The sequence below is a fragment of the Oryza sativa genome, chromosome 6 (genome assembly GCF_034140825.1).
Source record: "Oryza sativa Japonica Group chromosome 6, ASM3414082v1".
NCBI lineage: Eukaryota > Viridiplantae > Streptophyta > Magnoliopsida > Poales > Poaceae > Oryza > Oryza sativa.
Window position 1 is genome coordinate 18379721 of NC_089040.1, and position 14940 is coordinate 18394660.

At 42.8% G+C, this 14940-nt stretch overlaps 1 protein-coding gene across 1 annotated transcript; it reads right to left on the minus strand.

The window, feature by feature from the left end:
• Positions 1–9617: 9617 nt before the first annotated feature.
• LOC4341107 (protein MOTHER of FT and TFL1 homolog 1-like) lies at positions 9618–12176 on the minus strand. The gene is made up of 4 exons (NM_001423993.1): positions 11891–12176; positions 11671–11732; positions 11390–11430; positions 9618–10054 (listed from the first exon to the last, which is right to left on the minus strand). The coding sequence occupies exons 1-4, from the start codon at positions 12083–12085 to the stop codon at positions 9822–9824; spliced, it is 531 nt and encodes a 176-aa protein (NP_001410922.1). The 5' UTR covers positions 12086–12176; the 3' UTR covers positions 9618–9821.
• Positions 12177–14940: the final 2764 nt, after the last annotated feature.

Below are 14940 nucleotides of genomic sequence, written 5' to 3' on the forward strand. Positions count from 1 at the left end.
AAATCTATGCATATATTTTTTACATTTTTAAATTCAACAACTTAAAAATTATTTATGATTTATATTCCCAAGGTTTGACTTAAGTATTATCCTAAACTTCATGAGTATGAAGTAGTAGCTCCTAGTCTGGCTACTCCGATCGTGGCATTTTATGGTTTGACAGTACAAAGAAGTGGCCATATACCTGGAGAAAAAAAGAAAGAAAGAAAGAGAAGAAAAGAGACCATATAGATGGAGAATCTGTGCTTCCTAGGTTGAGACTGATATCACCTCTGTCGCCTTTAATTTGTACGCGTGATAGATAGTTCGCGTGCATCTTGAGTGGCCCCTAACAAAAAAAAAAAGGTGGCGCACTATAATGTGTCCAATAAAATACATACATACTCCAACGAACTAGCTAGCCTTCATACTAACTTCTTCACTCACCTATTTGCATTGTATAATATACTATAGAGCGATTCTCCAGCTCTCTCTACTAGTAATATAATACTACTAGTTGAATTAAGGTTAAATCAATAATTTACTAATACAGTGATTATGGCTAACTTTGTCATTTATGTTTTTCCCCGACTAAATCGATATGTGCTCATCCATTGTCCTGATATTACTCATATATTCCATCGAAAAAGCTAAAAAAGAAGGAAAAAAAGTTTACTCATAGCTAAATGATGATTATACCCCTCTACATATTTTTTTACAATAATGCCCCTCCATATTTCTACTACAGCTAACTAGGATGATAGTATAAATATATCTAAACCCTTCGATCAAATGAGATCAACGGTTCAGATTGATTTCTACTACGAGTAAAGAGCACTGTAGTGGGGCTCTATACAATATCTCCGTTACAAAATATAACTTCTTTAGATTCATACACATTATATTTTGAAGAAGAGGGAGTACTGTAACCACTAACCACATGTATTTTTAAGAAAAAATGCCTATATTTTTAGAACAATCATAAATATTAAAAAAATGTTGATGGCCAGAGTTATATAAGTAAACTAATGTATTTCTCCTATTTGAAATACAGCTTACGAATTAACCTTCTGGACATTTAGGTCTTAAGAAGATGCCAGAAATACAATATTTTCTAATGTATCTTAATATTTAAGATTTAAGGTAGGATAATACGGAGTAGGGTAGCTAAGTTACTCCTGACTCAAAATACCTACTCAAATTATGCTACATTTTTTAAAAAAAAATAAAATAAAAGTAAAATTATGTAAATTGTACTAATTGAGCAGTAGGCTTAGGAAGATTGTGGTTCCACCACTGCCTCCTAGTACCTCTTAAAATAATAACAATAAAATCACTCTTCTACTAACAATGCTTCCCTTTTTTTTTGTTGCATTTGTGGTTACTAAATTTCTGCCTAGCTCCATTAAAATAAGGATGCTTACCGAACTTGGCCACCTGTGTGGGAGACGAAGAATCCACGGTGAGAATGACAGATACCTTATGATGAGGAAGAACCCAATGAATCAGCAACGACTGAGCATCCAATTCCAACAGCCACTATTTCTCTTACCTTTTCTCTGATCCCTTTTCTATTCAGATGAGGTACTTTTCTTGCCATAGCCTTCAATTCATTCGGACATATATATCCAAACCAATTAGATTATACACTTGTATCTCAACGTATGGGCATGTTTTCATTAATTAGATCGATCTTTTTACTTTTCCAATAGCCGCTATTTCTCTTACCTTTTCTCTTAATTATATTACTGTTAATTAATTAGATCGATCTTTTTCCTGACATGCGAATGGGGTTAGGTTGTCTAATAAGCACTCTGATGCTGTACGTCATAAGCACTTTAACTCTCCAAGTGGTTACATATCATGCATGCACAACTGAAAGATGAATGATATGCAAGTTAAGTTTTTTTATAACTGCACGCGCGTGGAGAGACATAGCAAAGGAGCCATTGCAGCCTCCATTTAGAGAAAGTTCCTGAATGTCATTTTTCACTTTTGTTCCAGGATGAAACGATGAGAATCGGAATGTCGTTGTATCTATCTATAGGTTTGTACTAATATATATAAAAAGAAGTAGTTATATTATTTGCTACATCCACCTAGCTAGTAGAAAATACACATAAATTCACTTTTCATTCCACAGTCATTCGATCTTCACATCAAATGACTCAAATTACCCAAATGCGTTTGTGCCCATAAAAACCAATCACTATGCCAAATCAGCCCATCTGTGATGGCCTACCTGTGACGGACCAAAATGCACTATTACAAAACATCAAATAGGTGTCACCATTATAGGTGCCGGAACAGCTAAAACCGGTACTTATAATGCTTTTCCCACCAAAAAAGCGCATCCACAGGACACCATTGGCTAGAACCGGCACCTTTGTGAAGAGATAGGTGTCGGTTCTAAATAAAAATCGACAACTTCTAGATTAGTATCGGTTTTTTTTGGAAGAACCGACACCCATATTTATATTATAGGTAACCGACACCTATTTAGAGAACCCGGCGGAGCCAACTGAGCCAAGCTGACTGACACCTTTTAAATACCTGGCTTCTCTCTCTCCTTTGGCATTCAGCCTTATCCTCAGCCTCTCTTCCCTTATCCTCTCACCCCCTTCTCTCCGCATCCTCCCCTCTCTCAGCTCTCTCTCTCTCTCTCACGCTCCCTCTCTCTCCACCACACAGCGGCGGCTCGGCGGTGGAAGGGGATGCGGCGGCGGCGGCTCGGTGGCGGGAGGGGAGGCGGTGGCGGCGGCACGGCAGCCCGGGAGGTGGCGGTGGAAAGGGATGCAGTGGCGACGGCTCGGCGGCTGAAGGGGATGTGGCGGCGGTGACTCGGTGGCCCGGGAGGTGGCGGCGGCGCCCTCCCCTCCACCAGATCTGGCGGGAGGGGAGGTGGCGGCGGAAGGGGATGCGGCAGCGGTGGGAGGGGAGGAGGCGGCGGTGGTCCGATAGCCCGGAAGATGTTTTGACTTGTGATTATTTGTTGATGTGATGATTTGATGATGTGATGATTTGTGATTTGTCATTTGTCATTTGTCATTTGTCATTTGTCATTTGTGGGATCGGCTTGACGGCTCGATGCATCGAGCTGATTTTTTTTTTTGGCTCATGTGCGCTTCAAAGGTGCCGGTTTTGAAACCGGCACCTTTAATCTTCCATTATCTGTGCCGCCTCCATGGTGCCGGATGGGAAAACCGGCACCTAAGGGGGTTTCCTAACTGGCACCGACTTGGGATTCTGTAGTAGTAGTGATGTCTCATCATGATTGATATTGACGGAGCGTGGGGCTCCTCACCGGGAGACCGCGCAGGCCCCCCTTTGCCGGTTCGGCCGGGGGCGCGAAGTGAGGTTCTTCACCCTCGATCTGTGGAATGTTCGCGAGAGAGCAAATGCACGAGACACGGGCGATGTAGACAGGTTCGGGCCGCTGAGAAGCGTAATACCCTACTCCTGTGTTATGGTGGATCTGTGTGTGAAGGAGTTACAGAGAGCTGGAGAGCAAGAGAGTTCAGGCTCTAGAACCCCTCTTCATCTTTCTCTCCTCTACGAGCTCAGGTATTCTCAGAGTCGTCCCTCCTATTTTTGTTTTGGATCTCGATCCCCCTTCTTCGGTGGGCAAGGTCCTCCTTTTATATCTCAAGGGGATACCACATGCACCACTTCTACCTACCCTTCTTTTGGGTGGGGACCCACCCTATCTTGACCAGCACTTGGCTCGCGCCTTCGCTTGGAAGCTAAATCACAGCTTGTCCTTGAGTGAGGCCCAGCGCCGTCACTCGCCTGACACAGGGGATCACCCTGTCATTCCTTCATTAATGGGCGGAGATTTGCGATGGCCACTGTCCGAATGACCCTCCGATGGGATGGGTCATACCTACCTCCACTTCGCCGGAAGCAGATGCAACGTGGGAGTACGGTTTGTCTGCCGATGACATGACCGGCGTCAGACCAGTTACAGACCGGTCATTCTTGTCCACCATGCGTCAGTTTAGCATGCCGCACATCTGCCCTTCTTCATACAATGACTTCCTTGTAATGGTTGCGATGAAGCCTGGCATGAATCTGGCCGGGACAGACGTGCCAACTCCAGGAGTTAGCACGCCGGCTCCGGCTAGGGACGAGTGCCTGGAGGCTCTCATCATTCCGACGGGACGGGGCGAGGCGTGTGACAGGCCGCCTGCTGCCACCTAACCCGCAATCTGACCGGTCTGTGACCGGTCACATACTGCGACCGGTCACGGACCGGATAAGCGAGCGCGCTGCGCTGCATTAAATGCGGCGTGGCGCGCTCGTCCAACCCGCAATAAATACGGTTAGGTGAGCGCCGCTGTGCTCACCTAACCCACACACGTGGCGCCAACACCACAGGGGGTCGGGGCGCCCCAGCCCTCGGGGCCGAAACGGGAGCGGCCCGACCCCTCGGGGAGACAGAGGGAGGGGTGGCCACGTCACCCTCGGGCCCGACCCCCCCCCCCCCGAGGGGGTCAGGCCACGTGGGTGAGCGCGGCTGCCCAAGCCTCTAGTCACGATACTCCCGGTCCCATGTCACCGACAGATATCATCTCTGATAGGTTAAAATAAATCTCGTCGTAGATGGGGCTTAGGAAAATAACATGTCACAGGTAAGTACTCACCTTTGACGGATCTATACAAGGACCCAACACATAACGTCTTTGATGTGTCCACATATAGACCCGTCACTGATGACCTCTTACCTGTGACGGGTTTTATGTTTGCACCCGTCACAGTTGAGATATCTCACCTCAAACATGTTCAATTTTTATACCGTCGGTGGTGACTTAAAAAAAAGAAAACCCCCACCCCCCCACCCAGGGGGCCTACCACCCACCAATTTGCCCCTTCTCCTCCTCTCCTCCACCCCTACTCCCTCCCCATCTCCTCCACTCTCTCTTCCTCCTCTCTTCTCGCTTCCTCCACCAGCCCGCCAACCACCGGTTGTTGCGGCTTCCTTCCCACGACCGCGTCACTGTCACGTTCGCTCGCCACTAGCCTCCAGGAGCTCGAGGCCGCCGCCTCCTTCGCCCACCACCGCCCAAGGTCGCCGACCACCATCTCTCCGCCGCCCCATGCTCCTTGGCACCAAATCAAGTCTCAAGGTGGTTGGAGACCACCAGATCTGGATGGCCCCATGCTCCGGCCACCTCCTCCTTCGTCCTCTGCTCCAAGGTCATCAGCAGCCGCCTCCTGCAGATCCGCTCAAGCGACGATGATGCCGAAGCACCATCAGCGTTGACATCCTCCTCCAGCGTTGAGCTTGGCAACAGCAGCTTTAGGATTTCATCGTCAATGGCAAGTCTTTGTTTCATTCTCATTAATTTTCTGGCGCATTTTATATTGATTTCGTGATGCCCAGACGTGTGTTTGGATGTGAATGTGTGTTTGGAGGTCGAGCGCGGAGGCGAAGGCGAAGGCGGTGGAAGATTGGTGGCGGAGCTCGGGATCGAAGGCGATGTCGACGCTGAAATAAGCTCGGGGTGGAGGCCGCCTCTTGAGGTCCTAATGCCATTGGCCCCTCCGCCTCCAGATCCAGCCTACCCAAGGTCGGGGGTCATTAGATCTGACTGCCCTTGACCTTGCAGCGGTCAGTTCCGGTGGGAGCAAATGATGGCGCTTGGGAGGTGGAGGTGGGTGCGACGGTGGTGCTCAGGAGGTCTTTCTCTCCTCCTTTGCTAGATTCATATTTTGTGATGATTCAGTTTGATCGATTATGTTGTCCTCTATTGATTTTGTGCTGCCCAGATTGTTTGATTTCATGATGTGCTTAGAACTATTGCCAGTGCAAGTTAATTTACATGTAAACCTATTTTGCGGCATTTCTTTCGTCCTTTGTGTGTGAATTTGTGAGATGAATGCAACTACAACTAGCAAAACAACATATTATATTTTGTTTTTTTTCACCGGTAACCAGCACCTTTGACGGGCGCATCGTGCTTGCGATGTGACCAGTCAAAGGGGGTGAACATTACCTGTGACTGGTTGTAATTTGCAATCCGTTAGAGGTGATCCATAACAGTGACGGGCATTTACCCGTCAAAATGAGTTTAATCATCAGTGACCACTAATCTCTGACTAGGGCTAAACCCGTCAAATGTGACCTGATTCGGCGTAGTGAATTCTTTTTGAAAAGAAATGTCTAGTCCGTGATGTGTGAGATATGCCTACACGAAAAAGAAGATGTGGGGCACCTGTTTCCCCGCTGCCCATTCTCTATGTCTATGCCTTTTTTTTAGGTACAACTTCATTTTTTTTTTCTTTTTTAGCACCTTTCTACCTTTTCTTTTTTTTCTTTTGCTTTTTTATTTATTTTGTAATAGGAATGAACTTCGACTAGGGACTAAAAAGTAAATATAAATATTATAGGGACTCAAATGTAAAAGTCAAAAACTATAGAGAATCAAATGCAAAGTACCGTTTATGCAAACCAAAATTTGATCACTATAGAAAGTGAAGGACTGAAGGCCCTAATCATAACCAACTTCGAATGAACACTTACTTGGTCCAACTAAGTGGAGCAGGGTCAACCTTGACGTGGTGGAGGATATCTTCTCCAATCTAATCTAGATGCACAAACAAGCACCATAAAGGCACAAGAACCCTAGCAATGTACTCCAGAACTAAATGACACAAACTTCCGCAAACTATAAAAGGAAATCCCATGACGATAGGGTTCAATTTTTCAAGGTCCCAAAAAAAATGATGAGATGCAAAATTGGACCAAAACTCACTGCGACAAACACACACCCTAGACCAAAGTGACGATAGATACAAGACTCAAATAAACAATTAAGTCTAAAACTAAACCGACACTTGACACAACAATGCAACCTATAATTCAACAAAGCAAAATCTAAACAAAAAATCCAACGTCTCAAATTGGCTAGGTAATATAATGGATGCAATATTTTTATGTGACAATATTTTGGCTATAGGTATAAAAAATATTAGCCTAAAAGATACAGGGTGTACCTAACAGACAATCTGGCACTTTGATATCAACTAATGAGAAACTGGACCCCGATCTTCTGATAGGTATTGATAATTCTTGACCTGGCAGAAACTTGACAGACATGATCTGACTTCCGATCAATATGATCCGAACCCTACAATCATAGCACCATGTCCCCTTTGGTTATCAACAGTGCACTGCCCAGTTGACCTCGCCGAGAAGGCTAATCCCTACATGCGAATCACAAAACACAAGCAAGAACAAGGTATATTACAACTCAATTTGTAGATGAATGATTAAGATCTCAAAGATGGGATTCCGCAAACCGTACTAGCGATGAAACTGTAATGGTAGAAATAATCTAAGAAAAAACCCAATCTAAACTATGTGGCTACTGAATAAATATAATTAGGGATGTCCTAGTGTTAGCCCCAGGACGTCCACCCCTTGGGCTTAGCCTATGACACAATTATAAGGCCTAAGGTCCAAATCAAATTCGGACTAGATGATGTATGCTGATTGTTTTACAATAAGTACTTATGGGCCTCGAGATTCATTCTAGATCATAGCGCCATGTCTCCTTTGGTTATCAACAATGCGCTGCCCAGTTGACCTCGCGGAGAAGGCTAATCCCTACATGCGAATCGAAAAACACAAGCAAGAACAAGGTATATTGCAGCTCAATTCGTAGATGAATGATTAAGATCTCAAAGATGGGATTCCACAAACCGTACTAGCGATGAAACTGCAATGGTAGAAATAATCTAAGCAAAACCCCCCAGTCTATACTATGTGGCTACTGAATAAATATAATTAGGGACGTCCTAGTGTTAGCCCTAGGGCGTCCACCCCTGGGCTTAGCCCATGACGCAATTATAAGGCCCAAGGTCCAAATCAAACTCGAACTAAATGAGGTACGTGGATTGTTTTACAACAAGAACTCATGGGCCTTGAGATTCATTCTAGATCAGCGGCTAGATCCGTTTGAAGTTTATGTTGTAAGGAGACCTAGATACGAATCCAAAACGTACAAAACTTCATCTCTTGCCTTCTATAGACCAAAAGTGATGTGGTAATGTTAGAGTAAACTTTGGAAGGTCTTAGTTTGATCCCCAATCAACTTCTTTACTTCTTGCACTCGGTTTCTTTCCCTTTATCCAAGCAAGTACATCTGCAAATGAGACTACACAAAATTCATAATGCAATAATACTTGTTCAAATATATAACACATAACTCTCACATAGAAAGAATCCATATTTGGTTGATGAATATATAAGGTAATCAGGGTCATATCCGAGCTAGTGATACCATCATCAACACCGAATTCAAATGTGCATCACAGATCGGGGACTAGTGTGGTTCTCCACGTGTGCCACAACATGTCAACAATAATGAAACAAGTGAATGACTCCGACCCTGAGGTTTGTGCTCAAAATCATGTTTTGTTTATATAAACCGATATTATTCCTCAATACATACTTAGGTCTTATTCAACGTAATACTATGTGAAAAATTAGCCCCATCAACCCATCTTCTATAAGATGGGAAATTGCTGCTTTCATGCTCGCGGAAATCATGAAGTAGAAAGGAGTATTTCGTGAGAAGTAGATGATCAAAGTGCTAGTTGTGGTCAATATATTAAACAATCTTGGTTATGTAACATACAAGTATTATTCGGTGTGGTTGACAATGTTATTTAATCATATATATGCAATGTTAATTTATTTTTAGTTCTTTGATTATCAAATCATCACAAAATGGGGAGTGCTATGGGTGCCAAGTTGGTTTGTTAGAGACTAAAACACCTTGGCACCCCGAACTCCTCACATTTTGTCATTTTTGGTAATTTAGGATAGGTTACTAAATTATCATAATATTTTCAACATTTACATCCAATCATCATTTTGTATTACGTATTATTCAATTCCTTTTCTAGTTATTAACATGACATGTCATTGTTTGAAACCATGGGCGTCAAGTATATAACAGTGTAAATTTTTGGCTTTAAGAGTTAAAATAAATATATGAGGAAGACATTTGCATTGTGAATATGTAACTTGGGAGTTTGAATTGTATGTTTTTGTACATATTTTGGGTTGTTGGTCGGGAGTTATTGCCTATTGGGGAGAACGGCTGGGAATATATGTGATTGTGATATGATTTGTTTTTTTGAGAGCATTGCTAGCAATCCTGAGGCTAGCCAATATTTAAAATTTATTTTTTTCCAATTAACTCATCAATGACTTATCTTTTACACTACGTTGTCAAGCCATTACATATGAGAAGTCACAATTACCTGTGATAGATCCGTCACAATTACCTGTAACAGTTAGCAAACACTACCTAGTCAAGGTGGTCAACCTTACATATGGTGGGCCTCTTCTATATGCGGCCTATCGGAGATGTTTATCGTCACTGATGGGTCTTCACCCGCCATATATGAGGGGAGTCATCACTGATGATTAATATCTTGCGAGGACCGAACCTATTAGAGGTGATAGATTAGGTCCGACAGAGATGACTTGACCCGGGGTACTGAATGTGTCTTAGGTTTCCGTCGCTTAGAACGCGTATGTTAGGGGTGCATTCACAGGATGTGAGTGTGGTTGTGCGTGTAGTGTTGTATATGCGTGTGTCCGTAGTGTACTAAAACAATCACCATCATCAAAACAATAGTTCAGCTAATTAATCACCACACAGTAATAAAACGCCGGAAATAATTAATTAACCACATAAACGACGACATGATATGGTGCATGATAGTTTGGACGGCGAGCATGGCCGACCGATGGCTTATTAGCTAGCTAGGTCGCCGTCGCCGTCCATGGATGGATGGATGGGCGACGCCGAGCGAGGGGAGGGAGGCTAGTAGCGGCGGCGGCGGTTGGCGGGCTCCTTCTGGGCGTTGAAGTAGAGGGCGGCGACGGGGAGGCCGAGGTCGTGGCGGTCGGCGAAGGCGCGCGTGCTGAACCTGGCGCGCGCGGCGTCCTCGTCGGGCGGCGGCGCCGCCACGCGCGCCTTCTGCTGGAACAGCACCATCACGTAGCGGTGGATCCCCACCGGCGGCCGTGGCCCCATGTACGGCACCACCACATCCCCTGCATCGATCCACAAATTAAACGAACACATCAAAATCAGTAATTAAACAGCTTCTGGCTGCTGCTTGCCTACGGAGTAATATAATTCATGTGTTAATTATCAAATCAAATTATGATGCAGCTTTAATCAACGATAAGACGACGGTCGCTGTTACAAGATCAACCGTGCGCGTGCGAACCAACTCCACTATAACTCTTGACGGGTGATCTTGGGTTGAATTAGCTAGCTAGCAATCTTACTCTTGACTACGAAGATACCAAATGTACAGTGTGAATTAATCATCATGGATAAGCGACTACGTGTCCTTGGCCAAAAGCTTCCAAGAGTCGCCAGATGAAAAAGATCACGCCAGCAGGTCACACCACCCACCCTACCAGGACGAACTCAAAAAAAGCTAGGCGACGTCTTTTTTGTCGTTGGATCAGGGTCGATGAGAGCCAAAACAACCGTGTAGCTAGACTAGATTAGCCTCCTCCCTGTTTAATTAATCCAACGAATTAAACTAATTAAATCCAGCTAGCGATGTGAGACGACCGGCCGGATGACGATGACGACGGTGGCGGCCGACGTCGTCGTCCGGCGTGCGACACGTGGCGGCGCGGAGTGCGGAGGTGGGCTTACACGTGTACCACCGGCGGGGCCCGCAGCCCCGCCACATGTTGCTCGTGGCGGCCGACAGGTGGCCGCTCGCCGGCTGGCACCTACTGTGCGCAGCCTGCAGCTATAGCTGGCTGAAATGGACACAGGCTCTGCATAGCTACGCCGAATCTAGCCGGTCGGTTGCTACTTGCTTACTGCTACTACTAGCGCTTGCTAGCGACCTTCCTTGCACAGGGCAAAATCAGTGCATGCAACTCGGTTAATTGCATTGTGGGGAATTAAGGCCTTGTTTAGGCTGTGTTTAGTTCCTAAAAAATATTGGAAGTTTGGAGAAAGTTGAAAGTTCGGAAAAAAAGTTAAAAGTTTATGTGTGTAGGAAAGTTTTGGATGTAATGTGATGTGATGAAAAATTGGAAGTTTGGGGTAGTTGGGGGTGAACTAAACACGGCCAGTTCCAAACTTTTTCTTCAAACTTTCAACTTTTCCATCACATCAAAACTTTCCTATACACATAAACTTACAACTTTTCCATCACATCGTTCCAATTTCAACCAAACTTTCAGTTTTAGCGTGAACTAAACACACTCTAATACATGATATATTTGACTATATATAGTAAAAGTGAAGATGCATGGAAGAAAGAGTGTCAATTAGGAAGTAATACTGTACTATATATATCACTTAAGCTTGTTTAGGAAATTATAAGGTACTAGCATGCTTGCATGATTATTTACCTTGAGAAGGATCTGTTCCACCTGGTATGTTAACCACCAGCCTGGTCCAAAACAATAGAACAGTTAAAAAAAAAAGAAAACCGCAACGGTAACTTCAAAAGGAAAAAGACACAATGCGAAATAATCACCATTTAAATTCATGGCGAGTTCATGCATAACAGTAACAGTAAATTAGCCGTGTGCATGTTGCCACACGCCGGAGATATATATATATAGGTATATACCATATTTATTATTAAAAGACTAAAAGAAAAACAGTAACAGTAATAATAATTAATTACCAGTGAAGCCACTCTCTCATAGTCGGCTCGCTGGGGCTAGGAGCATCTGGATCAGTCATGACCTAACCACGCACGAACACACACAGGTCGCAACAAAACACGACATGTGTCGATCAAATAGTCAGATCAAGGCAGTAATTAAGCATGCTTATGTCAAAAGGGACTAGTAATTAACACAAGTATAATTCTGCTGCACATGTGCGTGTGTGTGTGTGCTGACCAGAGCGAAGAGCTCGTTGACCCTGCCGGCGATCTGCACGGCGGGCGGCGCGGCGGCGACGGACGGCTTGATCTCGCAGCCGTTGGTGAGGTCCTTGGTCCCGAACCGCACCGACATGGCCGTCGTCGGCACGAACAGGTCCACCACGTCGCCGATCACCCTCCCCACCACCAGCGGGTCCACATGCGATGCCATGGCCGGCTAGCTAGCTAGCTTAAGCTCTCGCGGTGACTCTCTGAATTTCTCTGAATTTGTCAGATATATACTAGCTATAGCTAGCTTGGATGAAGAAGAGAGGGAGCTAATTAGCAGTATTTATAGGTGGAGGGGGGATGAAAGAGATGGAGAGATCGATGGTGGAAGGATGACATGGACATTCTTGTTGGTGGTGATGGTGATGATGATAAGCATGCATGGTTTTAATTTGGAGATTGTGTGGGGATTAATATCTACTTAACTTGTCTGCTGTGTCTAGCTAGCTCCTGGTTTAATCTTCCTTCTTTCTAAAGTTGGTGTGCCATAGCTTGATGTTCCGTATGTTGCCGAGGGGCTTTGGTTGTTCGACACGCCTGAGGAATTAGTACACTTGCATTCGATTCAAGATGTCTACGCTTTGGTCCCGGCCGGCCTCTGTTTCTTTTTTTCTTTTCTTTTCTTTTCTTTTCTTTTCCCACTTTTACATGCTAAAACTGCCTAAATAGTTTGGAATTCTATATTATGTAATCTCTTAATTTGTGAACTGCTCACTTTATTGACTAAAGCTACCGTTGTGTGTACTATGCCGTTTTCTTCTAATATAATTCAAGACATAATTAAAATTTTTGCGTGTACAGATAAAAGAATATAGAGTTATATCATTTATTTCTTTTTTTTTTCTGGAGCTGGAGAGTAAAGATTGGAGTGTGGAAATTCTATGTCGGTTAAAGCGTAGAGTTTTTTATAAAAACATTTTAGTCCCTGTAGCTTGATTATTTTAGTTTGTTCATCAATAATTATTACAACAAAATATTGTCTCGGCATTATAGGTGTGAGGCACAAGGAGTGCCTTTTTTCTGCGGGGACCATCAATCTTGGCAAAGAATTCATTTACTCCATTTGTTTTGCTGTGATGAGATATATATTGAAACTGGAGCTAGTAAACCTTAAAAAAACTAGAGATAAATTGATAAAACAATAACAAATCGATAGACTTAATATGCCATATCACAAAACTACAAATTTAATACTGAAATCATCACAGTATGGTATTGTAAAACTGCATATTTAGCATAAAGTTTATCACAAAGCTACATCTATTTTAAAAGATCCATCAAGATAACAATACAAGAATAGAACCTCTGCAATCTACAGTTTATCATGTTGCTATATGTAGTCCTTGGGCCCACTGAAACTTGCCATGTCATAGGAAAAAGGAGAGAAAGGTAATGGAAAAGAAAAAGAAAGAGAACAAGTGATAGATTTTGCATATTAAATATTTGTTAGAATTTTAACATTCAAATGCGAGTATGAATGGCATGCTAATTATATATTTGGTATCGGGTGATGAATGGCATGCTAATTATATATGTGTCATTCTTTTTATCGAGTGATGAATTTCCTAGTATGTCCTCGAATTCTCATACAAATAATTTTATTTCACATGGTAGAAACACAAACAAGTGAACTTAGATATGAATATGGAGTACTTAGATGTAAATATTTTCCATTTTTTTTATAAAAGCTATACTGTTGGGCTAATGCCTGACAGTAATTCATGTCAAAAAAAAATATGGAGTACTTAGTTTCTCTCTAGCCACGATCCTCTTTCCTTCTAAAGTAGCTAGATGATGCACATGTTGCGAGCGACTAGGCTTTAGTTGCTTGACATTTGTGAGGGATTGCTCGATTTTGACTTATTATGACGTTTTGTTCTTTGGGTCCCTATTTCTCCCCCTGCTGAAATTGTCTACAAATTTACATGTTCAATGGTGTAATCTCTCAATCCATATAACTCTCCTGCTACTGATCTACAGTTTGCATTGTGTACTATGTTGCTTCCACCTAATATAATTCGACACCTAAAACTTTTGCATGTTTGCAAAAAAAAATATATAGTTTATTTTAGCTATAGGTTAGAGATGTGGGTGTGGAAGTTATATGCCAGTTAAAGCAAGGAGAATTTTTTTAATCGCTTTTAAACATTATAACTTCCCTAGTCAATTTGTCTACAGAGGATTTTACATCAATAAATTATATTGTCCCTGCATACTGTGGACGCTAGGTATGGGGAATGCTGTTGTTGTGGGGACCTTTCAACATCAGCAATAAGTTGTTTAGGCTAGAATGAGTTAGTTAAGAGATCATCATATATAAGTTGTTCTTTTTCCTGCGCTTACTAGCCAAGAAACTTCAGGAACTGCATCTAGATACCAGATAAAACTACTTTTAAGAAAACTAAAGCTAGGAAGTAGCAAAATAGGCTGAAACAGTGGTACGTAATTGCTTTTCGTAAGCGGAGAAGATGAACCGGAAGTTAAATTAGCTTCGCTTTGTGGCAAAGCTATCTTCAAACGTGAAGTTGAAGTTTTGTTGCTTTTGTTTAACATATATGTACCGGTAAAGAAGATGGAAAGTTTTTTTTTCCTTTTGTTTAAAGGGTATTTTGTGATCTTGACCACGAAACTTGATATAAGGATATAAAATAGTGTAGGAGGCCAGCAGAGAAGATGAAACAACGTGAGTTGGTTTTGTCTAGTATATATGAGGAGCTAATCTATAGAAGATATATGAGAAGATATATGTGAGGCAGTGAGGGTGCTATTTGTGTTCTTATGTACAATGAAACACGTGTGCACACATACACGCACATAAACAGACCCTTCAGAAAAAAAAAAGATGTATATAAATAGAGAGGCGCAATGGTTATATTGCTAAGATTTGTTTCTACGATTTAACAGCACCTAAAATTTCAGGCCACATTTTAACTAGTGAATAACATTTTTTATAAGCCTTCATGAATAAAATTGCAAACAACAAAATACACAACAATCACTAAACTGTATGCAACAACT

Coding starts and splice junctions, on each gene's coding strand:
- LOC4341107 (NM_001423993.1), bottom strand. CDS start 12,085: ATGGCATCGCATGTGGACCCGCTGGTGGTGGGGAGGGTGATCGGCGAC. Junction 11,733..11,890: donor TCAACGAGCTCTTCGCTCTG/GTCAGCACACAC, acceptor GTGCGTGGTTAG/GTCATGACTGATCCAGATGC. Junction 11,431..11,670: donor ATGAGAGAGTGGCTTCACTG/GTAATTAATTAT, acceptor GTTTTGGACCAG/GCTGGTGGTTAACATACCAG.